The sequence below is a fragment of the Oncorhynchus mykiss genome, chromosome 12 (assembly GCF_057628025.1).
Source record: "Oncorhynchus mykiss isolate SJ-2025 chromosome 12, ASM5762802v1, whole genome shotgun sequence".
NCBI classification, from domain to species: Eukaryota; Metazoa; Chordata; class Actinopteri; order Salmoniformes; family Salmonidae; genus Oncorhynchus; species Oncorhynchus mykiss.
The window spans coordinates 53498706-53521023 of NC_143033.1; the positions used below are offsets into that span (position 1 = coordinate 53498706).

The 22318-nt window shown below is 44.7% G+C and overlaps 1 protein-coding gene across 4 annotated transcripts in view; it reads right to left on the reverse strand.

Moving 5' to 3' along the window:
• Positions 1-2658: 2658 nt before the first annotated feature.
• Positions 2659-22318, reverse strand: part of shroom1 (shroom family member 1) — a 56164-nt gene continuing 36504 nt past the window's right edge. For 2 of the 4 annotated variants that reach the window (XM_021624129.3, XM_090192755.1), the window contains exons 2-8: positions 12246-15037; positions 12012-12064; positions 7802-8419; positions 7070-7654; positions 6701-6806; positions 6149-6421; positions 2659-5415 (exon numbers count right to left, since the gene is read on the reverse strand). In XM_021624129.3, coding sequence (XP_021479804.3) covers positions 5083-5415; positions 6149-6421; positions 6701-6806; positions 7070-7654; positions 7802-8419; positions 12012-12064; positions 12246-14894 — 4617 coding nt within the window. In that variant the 5' untranslated portion in view covers positions 14895-15037 and the 3' untranslated portion in view covers positions 2659-5082. Of the gene's footprint in view, positions 5416-6148; positions 6422-6700; positions 6807-7069; positions 7658-7801; positions 8420-12011; positions 12065-12245; positions 15038-22318 lie in introns of all 4 variants that reach the window. The other 2 variants (XM_021624127.3, XM_021624128.3) reach the window with 1 other exon arrangement.

Genomic DNA, 22318 nt, shown 5'->3' on the forward strand with positions numbered 1-22318 from the left:
CCAAGACCTGGCCGTCCCTCTAAACTTTCAGCTCATACAAGGAGAAGACTGATCAGAGATGCAGCCAAGAGGCCCATGATCACTCTGGATGAACTGCAGAGATCTACAGCTGAGGTGGGAGACTCTGTCCATAGGACAACAATCAGTCGTATATTGCACAAATCTGGCCTTTATGGAAGAGTGGCAAGAAGAAAGCCATTTCTTAAAGATATCCATAAAAAGTGTTGTTTAAAGTTTGCTACAAGCCACCTGGGAGACACACCAAACATGTGGAAGAAGGTGCTCTGGTCAGATGAAACCAAAATTGAACTTTTCGGCAACAATGCAAAACGTTATATTTGGCGAAAAAGCAACACAGCTGAACACACCATCCCCACTGTCAAACATGGTGGTGGCAGCATAATGGTTTGGGCCTGCTTTTCTTCAGCAGGGACAGGGAAGATGGTTAAAATTGATGGGAAGATGGATGGAGCCAAATACAGGACCATTCTGGAAGAAAACCTGATGGAGTCTGCAAAAGACCTGAGACTGGGACGGAGATTTGTCTTCCAACAAGACAATGATCCAAAACATAAAGCAAAATCTACAATGGAATGGTTCAAAAATAAACATATCCAGGTGTTAGAATGGCCAAGGCAAAGTCCAGACCTGAATCCAATCGAGAATCTGTGGAAAGAACTGAAAACTGCTGTTCACAAATGCTCTCCATCCAACCTCACTGAGCTCGAGCTGTTTTGCAAGGAGGAATGGGAAAACATTTCAGTCTCTCGATGTGCAAAACTGATAGAGACATACCCCAAGTGACTTACAGCTGTAATCGCAGCAAAAGGTGGCGCTACAAAGTATTAACTTAAGGGGGCTGAATAATTTTGCATGCCCAATTTTTCAGTTTTTGATTTGTTAAAAAAGTTTGAAATATCAAATAAATGTCGTTCCACTTCATGATTGTGTCCCACTTGTTGATAATTCTTCACAAAAAAAATACAGTTTTATATCTTTATGTTTGAAGCCTGAAATGTGGCAAAAGGTCGCAAAGTTCAAGGGGGCCGAATACTTTCGCAAGGCACTGTACATTGCATTCTTAGTGTATCTAATGGTGTGTCACGTTTTTATTTCATATTGAATTAGTAATGCATGACATACTAATGGGATTCAATGTCCATTTCAGCAGATCCTTGTCAAACTAAATCTGTACATGACCATTTCAACAACAGATTAGGAAACCATTTAAACATTATTGCGTTCCTGTATTAAACATGTGATTAAGAGGAGAATAGGGTATGAATATGGCTTCATGCCTGGACATTTATAGTGCCTTCACTCTCAGTGTTGGCAATTTCCATTTGTATAATAATTTCCCTGTATAGTCGTTGAACTGTGAAATATATTCTAGGTAATTTTCGATCGATTTTCTTTCTAAGAAATACATTTGTGGGAAGAGGCTGTAGTACTGGATAATTGTGAAAATAAACAAGAGTACGTGGCCTAACTGTTCCAAGATTCCTGTAGTATGAATGTGTTATGATGAGTAAATAGTGATAAACTGTTAAAGGGTTGAGTTGGTAAAATGCAAAGACATACTTATGAAATCTCAAATGACATGCCTTTTGTCTTTAATCTGTGTTATTGCTCTCGTACAATACATACTTTACTAATAATAATATGTCATTTGCCAGTGTTAGGAAAAAAATATATTTCATGAAGATAAAAACCAACTACTGAACTCTGGCATCCCAAATATCGGCATGTGAAATATGTCCGTTTGTTGGTTTCGTGGCTTCATATAGGCAGCATGAGATTGTGATTCAGCTAACTGAGCATGTGCTAATGTCAGCCTGGGCCCCTGAGGCTGAAGAGATGAGAAGTGAACAGGCTTACTCAAGCTGTGTCTCTGCCCCTCTCATGATGTCACCTCCTTCGCAGTGAAATGTCTGCGTCAAGCCAATTCTCACCCCAGGGCTGGAACACTGCAGCAGGGCCAGGGGCGAGGACACAGTCACACGAATGACTCGTCACTGTCTTTTATTACACAACACTTTTTGGACCATTACCCACAGTCCCACACTACGGTAGCCTGAATATTCACTGGACCACTACCCACACTACAGTAGCTTGCATATGATATCTGTATAACACCGGTTTTGCGATCCTTGTATATTGTAAATGTCTCTCAATCAGTTTATTGTAAAATCCAATTTACTGTTATGTCCTTGTTTGCTAAAGTATGCATATGCTTAGCTTGACCTTCTCTAGTAACCTTGGGAGTCCGACGAAAAGTACTTTGCTATTGGAAGTTAGTTAATGCTGTATTCTGGCATCTCTCTCTTGGTTTCTGGAGGGATGTGCCAAAAAATCCTGTTTTTTCTCAAACATTCAATGCCTCATAATAGGCGTTTGTTGTTGTTCACAAACAAACTGGGCAGCATTCCATCAGAGCTGCTAACGAGGCCAGAGGACATGGGGAGACGCCTCCCTTCAACAAGCCGATCCAATCCCACTGAATTTGAGCTCATCAGCCTCTCCATATAACACATACCATATTAGTGAAGACATTAACATCTGCTAACATTATGAATCTGTTGTTTCAAAAGATGTTTCAAGAAGCATAAAATGAGTTAGATGTACCTTAGGCCATTTTTATTCAGATATAGCGAATGGTTTGGTGGAAGGATAATGTTTAATTTATTCACAATATAACAAAATGTCATGACAATTTCAAGCAACAAATTAAGAAAACTTTCCACAAGGCAAACAAAACACAACACAGGGAGGTGACAGTGAGTCAGACACAATGAAGACAGGCAGAGGAAATACAAAGGCCCATACTGTCATCACAAGACTGGGATTGATTGAAAACCAATAAACGTGTCATTCGTTGTGATTATCCTTTCTAAATGGATCTCTTTCCGGATTGCAAAACCCTACCCCCACTAAACAAACAATACCTGTTTCAAAACATCAGTCCTGTTGTGGGATATTTATTAACACTTTTTGACAAATGGGTAAAAATAAGTGATAAGTTACTAACAATAATATATGTTTATATACATAGCAGGAAATAGCATGGGTCTGTTGAAAGCAAGAATGTCCTTTCTGTTGGTGACGCTCTGCCTCGGTTTCCAGGGACAGATCTTTCGCATGTCTCAGGAATTCCTTCAGGCCATATAAACAACGAGGCTCTGAGGCAGAATCCCACTTCACCTTTGTGGCTGTCCTCTATACAAAGGCCAAAACAAACACACATTTGTTTAGCAAACTGAAATGGACATCGCCATAAATCTCCAGAGAAATGTGTAGAGTGAGAGAGTTGAGCAGTGTACATTATACATTTCCACAAAATATTCTATTGTTTGTGTTCTCTCTTAATTATTTCGCAAAAAAAAAAAATCCATTCTGCCGATGAACAGTACATTGACATTTTTTCTTCTTCTTTCAGTTCTGCAACCATCAACGCCTGAGGAAGTCCTCAAACAGAAGATCCACTCGTGGGTGAACGTTATATAGTAATATAGTACATGAGCACATGTATGAGAGCAATAATAACAACATTCATCTGTGAATTAATAGGATTGGGCAAACAAGCAAAAGGACCAAAGAACACAAAGCAAACACACGGTACTGTTACCTAAACAGGGAAAGGTTTCTCTCATCCTAATCCCCTCACAATGAACACATACACTATCAATCAGAGGGAAGCAGTGATGTAAGTAAGCTCTGCTGGATCATCATTTAGCACAGGATCATAACAACGCTGTGCTTTCCACTTGGTCAAATATTCAAACAATATTGATCATAGCAAAACAGAAATCAACATCACACAAGGACCAAAGAACACGAAGCAAACATTATTATGCATTCATTATTTTTTTTGTTTTGCATTATTATGCAAAACAAAAGGTCGAAAATGAAGATTTGTGGTTGTGCATTTCCACATAAGTCAAAACAAATAAATAGGCATGCCTGATGAAGGCTTTTCCTGGGGAATGTTGACATTGAAGGCCACCACAAGGATTCCATTAAAACTATTACTAGAGCGAGGACAGATTCACTACTTCTAGAGTACTGTGAGAGAGCCTAATAAACAGTCTAGTGGAAGAAGGTAAAGGAAAGAGAGTTAAGTTCTTGGTCATTTAATTCTTGTATAATTTCAAGTCAGCGTAGTTTGTCAGATACAAAGGATATATTGTTTTTAATGATCTGGAATGGAAATGCTTAATATCTTTTTAAAAGATTCACCTCTTTGGTGTAACTTTGTCAGCGTGAAACAATAAGACATAACATCGGTAGTCTAAATTGCAGTGGGCTATACTGTACATAATTGGCATCGTTGAATGTCATACATACCACCAGTGGAGGCTGCTGAGGGGAAGACGGCTCATAATAATGGCTGAAATGGAGCGAATGGAATGGCATCAAACACATGGAAACCACTCCAACCATTACCACGAGCCTGTTCTCCCCAATTAAGGTGCCACCAACTTCCCAAACTTCCTATATAAACCAGTTGAAAAAACAACATTGGATGGAGTAAGGCTTAGCTTTTGAATTTAGTGTTTTCAAAAGAAAACAGAAATGTGCAGTTACATATCAAAGTGCTTTTTTTCATTCACCTTTTTTTGGTTTTCATCTATAGTGCCTTCATTTTAAACGCGTAAAAAAAACAAAAAAACATAAGGAGATTAAATCTACCACCTACTTTGACTGAGATACACAGTATTTTAGCAACCTTATCAGGCTATCCTCACTCACCAGGCTTCAGACAGACACATACAGTACAGTATGATTGATCAACAAGACTACTTCCAGGCCAGAATACAATCTTAAAGCTTATAATGTTTTTCAAAGTCACAGACGGAGGTGAAAAGGACATAAAATTATAGTGATAATAGATATACTGAACATTCCACACTGTAGTCCTAACTTCTACACCTCTCTAAAAGGCACACAAATATTCCTTATACATACATACATATGGACAGATGGTAGTCTGAGGGACTCCTTTTTTTTCTTCTTTTTTTTTTACAGACATCCATGTCATTTTGCTGGCTGGTGACAGCCCAGGATGGATGAAGCAGAGGCGATTCAGGGCTCTATAAGCCCAGAGAGTTGATGGACAGCTGGGGGAGATGATAGACTAGGATGGGGTCCTGATGGTGGTCCCCAGGGAGGGAGGGTGTTGAGCAGGGACTCTAGCTGCTCTTCCCCCAGACGCTGCCTCTCGTCCAGGTCCTTCATCCTGATGAGGAGCGAGGCCTTGGTCTGGACGAAGTGCTGGTAGCCCTGTAGCTGCTCGGCCGTCAGGCAGCGAGACAGGAAGTTAGACACCATCCTCTCCCGTCTGTCCAGGTTGTCCTTCAGGTCTTTGGCGTCCTCCCACTGCTTGCACAGCAGACGGTGACGGTTGTCCAGAGAATCCTGCCAAGGGATTAAAAAAGGTTGGATTATTCCCTAAATGTTTCATCATTATCCAATGTGTACTAGTAGTGTTTACGGAAAGGCATTTTGTGGTCAGCTCCAATGTGTACTAGTAGTGTTTACGGAAAGGCATTTTGTGGTCAGCTGTTATGGAGAAACTGCCAGTCAAGTAAGCTCATGTTGCAGTTTCACAGTAAAGTGATGCAGTATTTATTTTTGTCAACAGAGGGCAGGACAGATAGAAATTTGCATCGAAACTGGTTTGGAGTTTCGGTGACTCATTGTAAATACCAGCACTGCTGATAGCAGCAGAAAACACAAGCCACTAAAACACGCTCAATACAAAGGGCAGTCAATGTGAAATTCATAGAAATATTTCAACTATGAGCCCATTGAATACAAATATGAAGATCCAGGGAAACAACAAAACATCCGAATTTAGCATGGGCACTAAAGCAAATTTGAAGCACACGAAACTAGAACATTTAGCAAGAAACTACTGTGGAGATAATCAGAGGGGAATCACATGACATCAGGTGATGTACGCTGCAGTCTAATCATAACATCTTATTAGGAATTGACTGAAAAGTACATATCCAGCTGAGAAACACTGTCAACATGTTCATTACAAAACCAAAACAAAACAATCCCTCTTCATTTCTCACAATTGCTCAGATAAGGTGCTTTTTTTTCAACCAGCATGTTCGCATGTTGCATGTTTGATCTCTCTCACCTTCTCCTCTTCGTCTGTGTGCTGGTCCACGGTGCTCAGGGCATTCTGCACGCGGGCCAGCCGAGAGGACAGACACAGCAGCAGGCTGACCACGCGTTCCAGGTCTCCGATGAACAGGCCGTAGCGCTCAAGCTCCACGGGCGTACATCGCTCCCGAACCAGGGCCTCCACGGCCTCGCCCCGCACCCCATTCTCATGCACCTCCACCTGCAGGGCACCACAGGGCTCCTCCAGGGCCCGCAGGCGCTCCTCAATACACACCACCAGCAGCCTCTGTAGGAAGGGGAGGGAATTGGTGAGTTTGAGAGAGAACATTATACATGACATTGTGCTTTTGGGCTCTTTATGGTCAGCTCAAAACAAACAGGAGATAAGATAAGAGTCTGACAGTTTATCTGGCATCTCAATAATCAGGGCAGACTTTATCAGGTGGTGCCAAACCTGCTTAGTTAAACTGCATCCAGATGACATCATCAACTGGCAGAGATAAAGTAAACCCACTTCTATTACAACAACAAAAAACATAATGCAGAGCTGAAAAGCAATAATGACCTTCTTCTCCGTGACATCCGCCTTGCTCAGTGGCTCTGGTTGGGGTTGGATTTGATCATCGTCAGGAGATGTGGGACGTGCTTCAGGGTCATCCACCGCTTCAGAGCTTCAGGTAGAGAGAGCGGAAAAAGACACGGGCATGATACTGATGATAGTGATGCATATGGATGAGATTAACCTTGGAAAGATGTTCATCGGCCTTTAGCCATGAGATTGTCTTTTACACGTGTCTCTCAATCTAGTGCAATTTGGAAGCAGATATCTAGGCGCGTTGACATAACAGCAGGTAACATGGCACCTGCTGATCGAGGGTGTGGCCATCAGACACCTGAACCGGTACAGTATAATGTGTCTAATAATGAGAGTCACCTGTCTGCAGCGTCTCTCTGCTCCAGCTTCTTCTTATAGTGCTCCTCCATCAGCAGAGTGTCCTCCGACAGTAGACGCTCCATTAGCATCAGCGCCGTCTTACGATTGGTCAACGGGTGCAGCACCCGAGCCAGCGATTGGTCCGCTGTGACCACCTCCTCCACCAGCTCCTCCCATTTTGACTCCTCTGTGGTGGGTGACTTTTCTGGGCTCTCTGTCTCGCCTGCTGGGGTCTCCCCCTCCACCGCATTGGTTTCCTTTTTTTCCTCTGGTTGTTCGCCCTCCCCCCTCTGGGAAGTGTCAGTGTCAGGGACTGGTGTGGTGGAGGAGGAAATTGTAAGGGGCTCACAAGCTGCCGGAGCAGGGGCTAGATTTGGAGTTTCTCCCTCGGCCAGATTATCAGAAAGTGCTGGGTCCTCGCCCTCGTCTTTGCTCCCTGGTTCAGGTGGTATGATCCACAGAGTGGGGTCTGTGGTGACTCCACAGCTCAGGGAGACTTCCTGAGGGGACTTGGGACTCACACTGGGCTCGTCCACTGACTGCTCTCTCACCACAGAGTGGTGTAAAGGACGGGCGGTCTTCACTCTGCTGGAATGAGAAAGACATTAGAAAATGGAATTATTCAAATAATATCAACAGTGATAAATAGCCATTTATACAGTAACATTGATTTAAATGATGAGAATATCATATGCTGAGTGAGGGTCACTTTATCATTATATGGTCACCTACCTGGAGCCAGTCTTGCTCTCTCTAGTGCCCCTGGGATTTGTGGGTATGGAGGGAGAAGTTGAGGTAGACTTGACCGCTCTCTCACTGGACTCCTGACCGTTATGGGACGGTGGGAGTGGGACATCGCAGGAGAGCTCAGCGGTCTCGATCTCATCTTTAACGAGGGGGCCAAAGTCATATGATCTGGGGGAGCCGTCTGAGCGAGTCCTGACCCGAGACGAGGTTCTCCATGCAGGGGAGACAGACTCACTAGACTCTCTGGTGCTTTTAGTCATCTCCTCTTTGTCTTCCTCACTGCCCAGCTGTGGTGCAGATTCCTGCTTGAAGAGGGGCTTCCTCTTGGTCTGCCTCTGGGCTTTCTCCTGGCCCTCGCCAAAGAATGAGACAATCCTCTTCTCCTGGCCTGGTCCTGGGCCCATCTGCCTACTGCAGAGCTGGTCCAGCTGCTCAGAGCTCTTATTGAGGACCAGAGAGTGGCTGACCTGGGACATACCCAGCTCCTCCATGGACTTTCCCCGCTGGGCCACCACCCGGACCCGCTGACCCTCAGGGACTGACATTGCCTGGCCTCTCCTCATTACCACCGTCTCCTCATCTACTGGCCTCTGAGTCTGAGCGCTGAAAAAGAACACAGAGATTGTGATGAGATTCAGATGCTTTGGAGACTGACGTGCCAGTTTCCTCTCAGATATGGTATGTTCTTATCTTACCCTAATCATAGCTGATTAAAAAACACTAGTTTAGAAAAATACTCCCTGAATATAGTTGTAATGTAGGTCTAATGTTTATCTTGATGTTACGTCTATATACTTCTCAGAATAGAATGTTGGCATGGTATACAGTATCCACACCCCTCAACTTATTTCACAATATGTTGTGTTACAGCCTGAATTCTAAATATTTTTTTCTCACCTATCTACACACAATACCCCATAATGACAATGTGATAACATGTTTTTAGACATTTTTTTTTATTTTATTGAAAATTAAATACTGAAGTATCTCATTTACATACAGTGCCTTCGGAAAGTACTCAGACCACTTTACTTTTTCCACATTTTGTTACATTACAACCATATCCTAAAATTGATTAAATAAAAATCCTCAGCAATCTACACACAATACCCCATCATGAAAAAGCAAAAACAGGTTATTAGAATATTTTGCAAATGTATTAAAATAAAAAAACAAAAATACCTTATTTACATAAATATTCAGAAAATTTGCTATAAAAACACAAAATTAAGGTCAGATGCACCCTGTTTCCATTGATCATCCTTGAGATGTTTCTACAACTTGATTGGAGTCCATCTGTGGTAAATTCAATTGATTGGACATGATTTGGAAAGGCACACACCTGTCTATATAAGGTCCCACACTTGACAACGCATATCAAAGCAAAAACAAAGCCATGAGGTCGAAGGAATTGTCCGAAGAGCTCCGAGACAGGATTGTGTCGCGGCACAACAAAACATTTGTGCAAAGCTTTCATCAAGGCAAAGGGTGGCTACTTTGAAGAATACATATATTTTGATTTGTTGAACACCTTTTTGGTTACTACATGATTCCATATGTGTTATTTCATAGTTGTGATGTCTTCACTATTATTCTACAATGTAGAAAATAGTCAAAAATAAAGAAAAACCCTGAAATGAGTAGGTGTGTCCAAACTTTTGACTGGCACTGTATGTAAAATGTGATATTTATTTGTATTATTTTATATTTAATACATTTGCAAAAAATTTTAAAAAAAAATGTTTTTGCTTTGTCATTATGGGGTATTGTGTGTATATTGATGAGGGGGAAAAACGATTTAATGCATTATAGAATAAGGCTGTAAAAGTCAAGGGGTCTGAATACTTTCCGAAGGCACTGTAAGCATTCCTACCCCTGAGTTAATACATGTTAGAATCCCCTTTGGCAGCGATTACAGCTATGTGCCTTTCAGGGTAAGTATCTACGACCTTTGCACACCTTGTACAATATTTGCACTATTTATTTCTGTTAAGTTGGTTGTTGATCATTGTTAGGCAGAAATTTTCAAGTCTTGCCATAGATTTTCAAAACTGTAACTAAGCCACTCAGGAACATTCAATGCCGTCTTTGTAAGCAAATCCAGTGTATATTTGGTCTTGTGTTTTAGGTTATTGTCCTGCTGAAAGGTGAATTTGTCTCCCAATGTTTGTTGGAAAGCAGACTGAACCAGGTTTTCCTCAAGGATTTTGCCTGTGGTTAGTTCTATTCAGTTTCTTTTTATCCTAAAAAACACCCTAGTCCTTGCCGATGACAAGAATACCCATAACATGATGCAGCCACCACCACGTTTGAAAATATGAAGAGTGGTACTCAGTGACATTTTGGATTTGCCCAACACATAACACTTTCTATTTAGGACAAAGTTCATTTCTTTGCAGTTCCAGTTTAGTGCCTTATTGCAAACAGGATGCATGTTTTGGAATATTTTTTAATCTGTACAGGCTTTCTTTTCACTCTATCACTTAGGCTAGTATTGTGGAGTAACTATAATTTTGTTGACGCATCCTCGGCAACTGTATTAGGAAGAACGCCTCTATCTTTGTAGTGGCTGGGTGTATTGATACACCACCCAAAGTGTAATTAATAACTTCACCATGCTCAAATGGATACGCAATGTCTGTTTTTTTTACCCATCTACCAATAAGTGCCCTTCTTTGCGAGGCATTGGAAAACCTTCCTGGTCTTTGTGGTTGTATTTGAGTATGAAATGCACTGCTCAACTGATGGACCTTACAGATAACTGTATGTGTGAGGTACAGAGATGAGGTAGTCATCCATGCAACTTATTATATGACTTGAAATTACACTACATGGCCAAAATCATGGGCATTAATATGGAGTTGGTCCTCCCTTTGCGGCTATAACATCCTCCACTCTTCTGGGAAAGCTTTCCACTAGATGTTGGAACATTGCTGTGGGGACTTGCTTCCATTCAGCCACAAGAGCATTAGTGAGGTCGGGCACTGATGTTGGTTAATTAGGCCTGGCTTGCAGTCGGCGTTCCAATTCATCCCAAAGGTGTTCGATGGGGATGAGGTCAAGGCTAAGTGCAGGCCAGTAAAGTTATTCCACACTGCTCTCGACAAACCATTTCTGTATGGACCTCGCTTTGAGCACGGGGGCATTGTCATGCTGAAATAGGAAATGGCCTTCCCCCAAACTGTTGCCACAAAAAACAGCCCCAGACCAATATTCCTCATCCACCAATCTTTACAGTTGTCACTATGCATTCGGGCAGGTAGCGTTCTCCTGGAATCCGTCAAACACAGATTGGTGAAGCGTGATTCAGCCATCTAGAGAGTGTGTTTCCACTGCTTCAGAGTCCAATGGCGGCGAGCTTAACTCCACTCCAGCCGGTGCTTGGCATTGCACATGGTGATCTTAGGCTTGTGTGCGGCTGCTCGGCCATGGAAACCCATTTCATGGAGCTCCAGACAAACAGTTTTTCTGCTGACGTTGCTTTCAGATGCAGTTTGGAACTCTGTAGTGAGTGTTGCAACCATGGACAGATTATATTTATGCGCTACAGCACTCGTCGCTCCCGTTCTGTGAACTTCTGTGGCCTAACACTTCGCGGCTGAGCCGTTCTTGCTCCTAGACGTTTTCACTTCACAATAACAGCACTTACAGTTGACCGGGGCAGCTAGCAGGGCATAAATTTGACGAACTGACTTGTTGGAAAGGTGGTTTCCTATGACAGTGCCACGTTGAAAGTCACTGAGCTCTTCAGTACGGGCCATTCTACTGCCAATGTTTATCTATGGAGATTGCGGGTGTGGCTGAGAAAGCTGAACCCACTCATTTTAAGGGGTGTCCACATTGTATTTAGGCTTGCCATAACAAAGGGGTTGAATACTTATTGACTCAAGACATTTCAGCTTTTCATTTTTAATTCATTTGTAAACATTTCTAAAAACAATTATGGGGTATTGTGCGTAGGCCAGTGAAACACAATATCTCAATTGAATCCATTTTAAATTCAGGCTGTAACAACAAAATGTGGAAAAAGTCAAGGGGTGTGAATACTTTCTGAAGGCACTGTATGTGTTTTCCCTTTCAATGCCGCAGTAAATCAAGTTGGAGCAAGCACCCGTGTACAACACACATGGTTTACAGTAAACATTACAGGCACAGATACTCCCACTTTCCCAATAAACTATTGAGGGCAACATACCTGGAAGTGTCCAGAGTATTCACTGGTGAGGGATCATTCATGTAGTTGTGACCCTGTAGCCAAACGCATACCAATAATCAACATTAATAACACCCTTTGAACATTTATTGGGGTACATTCAGAAAACTGACATGGGCCTCCATAAAATTCCATGAAATTCTACAAATACCATTAAAGCCTGGTGAGTGAGGCTAGTGTTCTGATGATGATGATGATGATGATGATGAGGCTTACCTGAAATGCATGGGGCGTTGAGGTGGAACGATTTCTGAAGAACTCAGGTGGTTCAGGCTGGTCCAGAAGACTTTCCACAGAGGCAGACTTCCCCTGAGAGTGGCTGGGTAACTCTCTCCAGCTGGCCTGTTGGGAATAACCTCGGGCCTGGGTGGAGCTGGAGCTGAACTGTGAGTACCTTATCGAGCTGGAGGTTGAGTCCAGGATGCGACCAGCGGAGTGGGGCCTGTGTAGCTTCTTCTTGGGGCCTTCTTTATTCCCAGACTGAGGCCTGGAATCCCAGTCAGAAGGCTTCCCAGCCGTGGAGTGCCTCTGGCTGGGGACTTGAGAGGCTTGAGGGTTGGGCTGCTGGGACTCAGCCACCTTGTGTCCCGTCTTGCGCTCCATGTAGGCCACCAGGGCCTTGTGCTGGAGGTGCTTCAGGGATGTCTTGGAGAGGCTGGAGGCAGACATGGCCCTGCCTCTGGTTTCAAACATCTTTCTCCTAGCTGCCACCAGGCCCTGTTCTCCCAGCTCCCCCTCCTCACTTGAGAGCACTAGCAGGCCTCCTTCACTTTCGTTGCCCAGGGAACGGCAGGCTGCGTGGTGGGAGGGTGTGTCACCCAGCTGGTTCAGATTCTCCGGCTCTGAGTAGCACAGCTTCTTCTGCTCTGGAGTCAGGCGCTTCCTTCCCCTGATTCGAGGCACCTGAGGCTGGGCAACATTCGCTGGTCTCCCGTTTTCCTTTTCACTGTCCTTCACCACCACGCTCTCTATCACCTTCTCAACCTCCTTCCCCGTTTCCTTTATGTTCTCCTCATCGGTCCCCTCAGAGTGTGTTGGGGAGGGGGTGAGTGTGTCTGTTGAGGTCTCAGAGTCCTGTGAAGAGGAGACCATGTGAAGTACTGTGGGCCTGAGCTCAGGCCTCTGCCTCACTCTGTGGGGCCAGGACAGCTGCAGGTCCCTCCTCTTAAAGGAGGTCTCCCTGAGCACCTTAGACTGGGCGTCCTTCAGTTTCTCCTTGTAGTACTTCGTGAAGGGGTCATCCAGGGTGTTGCAGGGGTGGGAGGTAGCCTCCACTCTCTCTTCCTTGGATGTTTCACCCCGTGGTGTCGTATCACTACAGCTAATGGGGGTGGTGTTCCGGCCTGCATCTTTACTTTTCACACTGACCTCAATGTCCTTTTCGGGCTTGTGCAAACTCAGCGCCACCCTGTTGGCTCCAGTGAGGTGGTACAGAAGCGGGGTGGTTTCCTTGTTTATCTTTTCACTGGCAACGTCTCCTAATAGCTGCCTCCTCCCTCTCTTGACCTGTTTGTATCTCTTGTGGTGGTTGGCCTGCTCCATGCTGATTGGAGGAGGGACTACCAGGTTGTGGAAGTTTGATAATGGAGGGCAGTTCTCCTCTGGGCCGCAGTAGAAGATGTGGTGGTTGGGGCTGTGATGCCTGCCGATCTCTCTGCTCTGGACCTTGTGACTTTGCTCTAAGGCATCGAAACTGCGCGAGCCCTGGTTTGAAATGTGAGAGGGGCCGTATGAAATTCTATTCTGAATCAGTTTCTCCTCATCTTGACTCTTGGTGTAAAACTCCCTATCATTGGTTGTTGCGGTGTCATGGGTGCTGTGCTGCATCTGTTGGGTGTTCCTGAACATGTTGTCCATGGTGTTGTGTGAACTCTCCATCTCCACCAGCCTGTGGGTCTCCACTGGCTCTGGCACAGGGCTCTCACTGCCCACCTCTGGCACACACAGAGAGCCATGCTTCAGACTGGACTTACAAACACCTGTAACGAAGTAGAACTGGCCCTTGTGCTGGATGCTGCTGTTGACCATGTTCTGTGCCACATGCCAGGGGCTGGCGGACCGCTGCTGCTCCGGCATGAGGGAGCCATGGGCCAAGTGCGCCCTCTTGCGCTGACCCTCCAAGTGCCCGCCATCGCCGCTACCGGACTGCTGTTTGGGCTGCTCAGGCTGACTCGTGTGAGGGGGTGATCCACTTAAGATGTTTGCTGACTTTTGTTGCTCAGTGTCATTAACTGTGTGGTCAGGGTTGACTGGGTCCCTGTGATAGGGCTGTGAGGCCCGGTGGCCATAGACTAGGTCAGGCTTGAGACAGGCAGCAACAGAATTATTTGTCTGGGGCCGTGGAGGTGGCCTGTCTGCCAGCTGGCCCTCGGGGCCGTGCTGTGCCCTACAGTTCTCCAAGTTCCTGGTGGCTATGAAGCTGTCCATGCGGGCGGGGGGAGGAGGCGGAAGGGGAGGAGGGGGCGGTAGCGTTTCCTGATTCTGATCACAGTACTGTGAAGTACTCAGGCAGCCATCGTTGTGGCGGTACTGATTTGAGATGGCCTCCACCGAGCGGTAGAGCTGATCCATGCTCTTGGCGTCAGAGTCGAGGACGTTGGGATGGTAGATGGCCTTCACATACTTCAGGTCTGTGTAGTGCAGGCTGTGGTGCTGGAGGTCGTCTGAAAGGAGGGGGGACGGATATTCTGGGGCACTGGAGCCCCCAGAGAAGGAGCTGTAGGCCGAGTCGCCCTTGCCGTGCTGGTGGGTGATCTGGTCGATGCTGCTAGTGGACTTGGCTGGGGAGAGCCGACTCAATGGTAGGCTCAGAGGGTGCAGGTCTAGGTTGCTCATTCTCTCAAAGTGGAAATTATAGGAATCCATCTGGCATTGGAAACTGAAGAGTGGACCCAGGTGAAATGGGAGTGATACGGACACATTTAGCTTAATCTTTCACTTCTGAGAATTCAGGTCATTTTCTGCCTTCTTTTCTAAGCTTCTTCAGTAGTCTGCTTTTTCAATAACTCCTAAAATTAAAAAAAAACACATTGGTTATCTTAATAGAAATAAAATGTCATTTATCATGCTCCATTTCCTCCTCCTAGAGCTGGGAGTCAAAAATCCAACCTAAATATGCCATAGCTTTTTCCTGCCAATGAAAACATACAGGAAATGGGGCATGCACCATGTGCTGCTTTCTCGGCGAGTATAGCTGACTGTGTTGACTATTAGTACTATGTTTGTGTGAGATTATCATCATGGCATGTCTACTTGGACAACAACACTCAATACCGACCTACTAGATCAAAGGTACAGCCACAGAACCTTTCAGCTAAATGCAATTAAGAAATTCTCAGAGAATTCTAACAACTATTTCTCTCTAAATAGATTTTTGGAATTTCTGACATCTGCAATGCTGCATGACCTCTCTTGTTAGTGAGAGGTGGAAATCTAAGTTCCACCCCTGACAAAAATATGTCCTTTCCAAGTGCTAATGTACACCGTAGCACTGGTATCTGTAATAGTGCCAAAGTACACCGTAGCACTGGTATCTGTAGTAGTGCTAATGTACACCGTAGCACTGGTATCTGTAGTAGTGCTAATGTACACCGTAGCACTGGTATCTGTAGTAGTGCTAATGTACACCATACACTTATATCTGTAATAATATAAATGTGATTTCACCGTTCACTCCATTGATCTGGAATTTCTCACGAGAAAGACTTGCCCACTGCCCACACGTGCCCACTGGTCCACTGTCAGGACGAGGGCATTTCCATGTAAAAGGACCCATGATCACCAACATGTGAAGTTCATAGGAGCATTGGTTATCAAATTGGGTGGCAAATTGGGTGGCAAATGAAAGCTATGAGTCAATATGTTTGATAAATTAAGGCATATATACATTTTTGAATCGTTTTCCATCCTAAAAATGCAATAAGCAAAGGCTTTGATTTATTGTCAGACAGATATAAAATCTGTCCTATAAAACATTTACCAGAAAAAGTCTTAAAAAGGGATTACAGAAGATGTACATTAAAACACAATAATAATGTAAAGACCCCTGCCAACTAATATCAACACTTATATTTAGTTTAGGATATTTTTTTCTGCATTCTGTAAGTTTAAGAACCATTGACTTGAAATACGGTTACCAAAAACTATTGGTCGACCGATTAATCGGAACGGCCGATTAAATAAGGACGATTTCAAGTTTTCATAACAATCGGAAATTGGTATTTTTGGACACCAATTTTTTAATATATATATTTTTTAAAATTACACCTTTATTTAACTAGGCAAGTCAGTTAAGAACACATTCTTATTTTCAATGACGGCCTAGGAACGGTGGGTTAACTGCCTTGTTCAGGGGCAGAACAACAAATTTTTACCTTGTCAGCTCGGGGATTCAATCTTGCAACCTTACAGTTAACTAGATCAACGCTCTAACCACCTGCCTCTCATTGCACTCCACGAGGAGCCTGCCTGTCATGTGAATGCAGTAAGAAGCCAAGATAAGTTTAATGCTAGCTAGCAACTTATCTTACATAAAACAATCAATCAATCAATCATAATCACTAGTTAACTACATATGGTAGATGATATTACTAGTTTATCTAGCATGTCCTGCATTGTATATAATCGATGCGGTGCGCATTCCCGAAAAAGGGCTGTCGTTGCTCCAACGTGTACCTAACCATAAACATCAATGCTTTCTTAAAATCAATACACAAGTATATATTTTTAAACCTGCATATTTAGTTAATATTGCCTGCCAAAATTAATTTATTTTAACTAGGTAAATTGTGTCACTTCTCTTGCAACAGAGTCAGGGTATATGCAGCAGTTTGGGCCGCCTGGCTCGTTGAGAACTGTGTGAAGACTATTTCTTCCTAACAAAGACAGCCAACTTCGCCAAACGGGGGATGATTTAACAAAAGAGCATTTGCGAAAAAAGCACAATCGTTGCACGACTTTACCTAACCAAAAACACCAATGCCTTTCTTAAAATCAATACACAGAAGTATATATTTTTTAAACTTGCATATTTATCTATTTAACGGTTCTCTTCTTCCTCTTCCTCTGAAGAAGAGGTAGCAGGGATCGGACCAAGACGCAGCGTAGTTATAATTCATGGTTCTTTTAATAACGAAACTATACATGAAATAGACTACAAAACAAGAAACATGAAAACCCGAAACAGTCCCGTGTGGTACAAACACTGACACAGGAGACAATCACCCACAAATTCCAACACAAAACAGGCTACCTAAATATGGTTCCCAATCAGAGACAATGACTAACACCTGCCTCTGATTGAGAACCATATCAGGCCAAACATAGAAATAGACAAACCAGACACACAACATAGAATGCCCACCCAGCTCACGTCCTGACCAACACTAAAACAAGGAAAACACACAAGAACGATGGTCAGAACGTGACAGTACCCCTCCCCCCCCCAAGGTGCGGACTCCGACCGCACAACCTAAACCTATAGGGGAGGGTCTGGGTGGGCACCTGTCCGCGGTGGCGGCTCTGGCGCTGGACTTGGACCCCACTCCATAATTGTCTTAGTCCACCTCCTTAGCGTCCCTTGAGTGGCGACCCTCGCCGCTGACCTTGGCCTAGGAACCCTAACAACGGGCCCCACTGGACTGAGGGGCAGCTCCAGACTGAGGGGCAGCTTGGGACTGAGGCTGAGGGGTAGCTCGGGACTGAGGGGTAGCTCGGGACTGTGGGGGAGCTCGGGACTGAGGGGGAGCTCGGGACTGAGGGGGAGCTCGGGACTGAGGGGGAGCTCGGGACTGAGGGGGAGCTCGGGACTGAGGGGGAGCTCAGGACTGAGAGGAAACTCAGGCAGGTTGATGGATCTGGCAGATCCTGGCTGGCTGGTGGTTCTGGCAGATCCTGGCTGACTGGTGGTTCTGGCAGGTCCTGGCTGACTGGTGGTTCCGACAGATCCTGGCTGACTGGCAGTTCTGGCAGATCCTGGCGGATCCTGGCTGAATGGCGGATCCTGGCAGACTGGCGGATCCTGGCTGACTGGCAGTTCTGGCAGATCCTGGCTGACTGGCGGCACTGGCGGCTATTTGCAGACTGGCGGCACCTTGCATACTGGCGGCACTGGCGGCTCCTTGCAGACTGGCGGCACTGGGCAGACTGGCGGCACTGGCGGCGCTGGGCAGACGGGTGGCTCAGGCGGCGCTGGGCAGACTGGCGACTCTGATGGCGCTGGGCAGACGGGTAGCTCAGGCGGCGCTGGGCAGACTGGCGACTCTGATGGCGCTGGGCAGACGGGAAGCTCCGGCAACGCTGGAGAGGAAAGCTCTGGCAGCGCTGGACTGAGGAGCTCTGGCGCCTCTGGACTGAGGGGCGGGAGCTCTGGCAGCGCTGGACAGGCAAAGTGCACTATAGGCCTGGTGCGTGGTGCTGGCACTGGTGGTACTGGGCCGAGGACACACACAGGAAGCCTGGTGCGGGGAGCTGCCACCGGAGGGCTGGTGCGTGGAGGTGGTACTGGATAGACTGAACCGTGCAGGCGCACTGGAGCTCTTGAGCACCGAGCCTGCCCAACCTTACCCAGTTGAATGCTCCCGGTCGCCCTGCCAGTGCGGCGAGGTGGAATAGCCCGCACTGGGCTATGCAGGCGAACCGGGGACACCGTGCGCAAGGCTGGTGCCATGTAAGCCGGCCCAAGGAGACGCACTGGAGACCAGATGCGTAGAGCCGGCTTCATGACACTTGGCTCGATGCTTACTCTAGCCCGGCCGATTCGAGGAGCTGGTACAGTGCCTTGCGAAAGTATTCGGCCCCCTTGAACTTTGCGACCTTTTGCCACATTTCAGGCTTCAAACATAAAGATATAAAACTGTATTTTTTTGTGAAGAATCAACAACAAGTGGGACACAATCATGAAGTGGAACGACATTTATTGGATATTTCAAACTTTTTTAACAAATCAAAAACTGAAAAATTGGGCGTGCAAAATTATTCAGCCCCCTTAAGTTAATACTTTGTAGCGCCACCTTTTGCTGCGATTACAGCTGTAAGTCGCTTGGGGTATGTCTCTATCAGTTTTGCACATCGAGAGACTGACATTCTTTCCCATTCCTCCTTACAAAACAGCTCGAGCTCAGTGAGGTTGGATGGAGAGCATTTGTGAACAGCAGTTTTCAGTTCTTTCCACAGATTCTCGATTGGATTCAGGTCTGGACTTTGACTTGGCCATTCTAACACCTGGATATGTTTATTTTTGAACCATTCCATTGTAAATTTTGCTTTATGTTTTGGATCATTGTCTTGTTGGAAGACAAATCTCCGTCCCAGTCTCAGGTCTTTTGCAGACTCCATCAGGTTTTCTTCCAGAATGGTCCTGTATTTGGCTCCATCCATCTTCCCATCAATTTTAACCATCTTCCCTGTCCCTGCTGAAGAAAAGCAGGCCCAAACCATGATGCTGCCACCACCATGTTTGACAGTGGGGATGGTGTGTTCAGCTGTGTTGCTTTTACGCCAAACATAACGTTTTGCATTGTTGCCAAAAAGTTCAATTTTGGTTTCATCTGACCAGAGCACCTTCTTCCACATGTTTGGTGTGTCTCCCAGGTGGCTTGTGGCAAACTTTAAACGACACTTTTTATGGATATCTTTAAGAAATGGCTTTCTTCTTGCCACTCTTCCATAAAGGCCGGATTTGTGCAATATACGACTGATTGTTGTCCTATGGACAGAGTCTCCCACCTCAGCTGTAGATCTCTGCAGTTCATCCAGAGTGATCATGGGCCTCTTGGCTGCATCTCTGATCAGTCTTCTCCTTGTATGAGCTGAAAGTTTAGAGGGACGGCCAGGTCTTGGTAGATTTGCAGTGGTCTGATACTCCTTCCATTTCAATATTATCGCTTGCACAGTGCTCCTTGGGATGTTTAAAGCTTGGGAAATCTTTCTGTATCCAAATCCGGCTTTAAACTTCTTCACAACAGTATCTCGTACCTGCCTGGTGTGTTTCTTGTTCTTCATGATGCTCTCTGCGCTTTTAACGGACCTCTGAGACTATCACAGTGCAGGTGCATTTATACGGAGACTTGATTACACACAGGTGGATTGTATTTATCATCATTAGTCATTTAGGTCAACATTGGATCATTCAGAGATCCTCACTGAACTTCTGGAGAGAGTTTGCTGCACTGAAAGTAAAGGGGCTGAATAATTTTGCACGCCCAATTTTTCAGTTTTTGATTTGTTAAAAAAGGTTTGAAATATCCAATAAATGTCGTTCCACTTCATGATTGTCTCCCACTTGTTGTTGATTCTTCACAAAAAAATACAGTTTTATATCTTTATGTTTGAAGCCTGAAATGTGGCAAAAGGTCGCAAAGTTCAAGGGGGGCGAATACTTTCGCAAGGCACTGTATGTACCGCACCGGGCTATGCACCCTTACTGGAGACACCATGCGCTCCACAGCATAACACGGTGCCTGCCCGGTCTCTCTAGCCCCCCGGTAAGCACAGGAAGTTGGCGCAGGTCTCCTACCTGGCGTCGCCATACTCCCTGTGTGCCACCCCCCCAATACATTTTTGGGGCTGACTCGCGGGCTTCCTTGCCAACCGTGTTCCTTCGTATCGCCGGCTCCTCTCTCCGGCTGCCTCTGCTCTCCTAAGTGCCTCCACCTGTTCCCATGGGAGGCGATCTCTTCCAGCCAGTATTTCCTCCCAAGTGTAGCAACCCTTGCCGTCCAAAACATCTTCCCATGTCCATTCCTCCTTTCGCTGCTCCTGCTGCCGCTGCCTGTCACCACGCCGCTTGGTCCTGTTGTGGTGGGTGATTCTGTAACGGTTCTCTTCTTCCTCTTCCTCTGAAGAAGAGGTGTAGCAGGGATTGGACCAAGACGCAGCGTAGTTATAATTCATGGTTCTTTTAATAACGAAACTATACATGAAATAGACTACAAAACAAGAAACATGAAAACCCGAAACAGTCCCGTGTGGTACAAACACTGACACAGGAGACAATCACCCACAAAACCCAACACAAAACAGGCTACCTAAATATGGTTCCCAATCAGAGACAATGACTAACACCTGCCTCTGATTGAGAACCATATCAGGCCAAACATAGAAATAGACAAACCAGACACACAACATAGAATGCCCACCCAGCTCACGTCCTGACAAACACTAAAACAAGGAAAACACACAAGAACAATGGTCAGAACGTGACAAGCTAAAAGGTTAGCAGGTTAGCAGGCCATATTAACCAGGTGAAATTGTGTCACTTCTCTTGCGTTCATTGCACGCAAAGTCAGGGTATATGCAACAGTTTGGGCCACCTGGCTTGTTGCGAACTAATTTGACAGAATTTTACGTAATTATGACATAACATTGAAGGTTGAACAATGTAACAGCAATATTTAGACTTAGCGATGCCACCCGTTAGATAAAATACGGAACGGTTCCGATATTTCACTGAAATAATAAACGTTTTGTTTTCGAAATTATAGTTTCCGGATTCAACCATATTAATGACCAAAGGCTCGTATTTCTGTGTGTTATTATGTTATAATTAAGTCTATGATTTAATATTTGATAGAGCAGTCTGACTGGGCGGTGATTGGCAGAAGCAGGCTCATAAGCATTCATTCAAACAGCACTTTTGTGTGTTTTGCCAGCAGCTCTTCGCTGTGCTTCGCTGTGCTTTAACTACAACCTAAAACCTCTTACCTTGGAATATTGAAGTCTCATGTTAAAAGGAACCACCAGCTTTCATATGTTATCATGTTCTGAGCAAGGAACTTAAACGTTAGCTTTTTTACATATTGCACTTTTACTTTCTTCTCCAACACTTTGTTTTTGCATTATTTAAACCAAATTGAACATGTTTCATTATTTATTTGAGGCTAAATTGATTTTTATTGATGTATTATATTAAGTTAAAATAAGTGTTCATTCAGTATTGTTGTAATTGTCATTATTACAAATAAATAAATAAAAATCGGCCGATTACTCGGTATCGGCTTTTTTTTGGGCCTCCAATAATCGGTATCGGCGTTGAAAAATCATAATCGGTCGATCTCTACCAAAATGTCTTAAAGATATGTGAGTTTTTCTAAATTATCTCCCTCATGAGGAGGGAGGATAATGAAAGTTCACAGAAGTAACAAGTAAAGGTAGACCTACCAATTAGTGTTTTTACTAATATCAATTTTGTTTAGGAATTATTAAGTGATTCAAACTCAAAATGATGTTACCAAATCGGTGACAGAATTTCAGAATTTCTGCAACTTAATTGGCTACAATGGGAAATCATA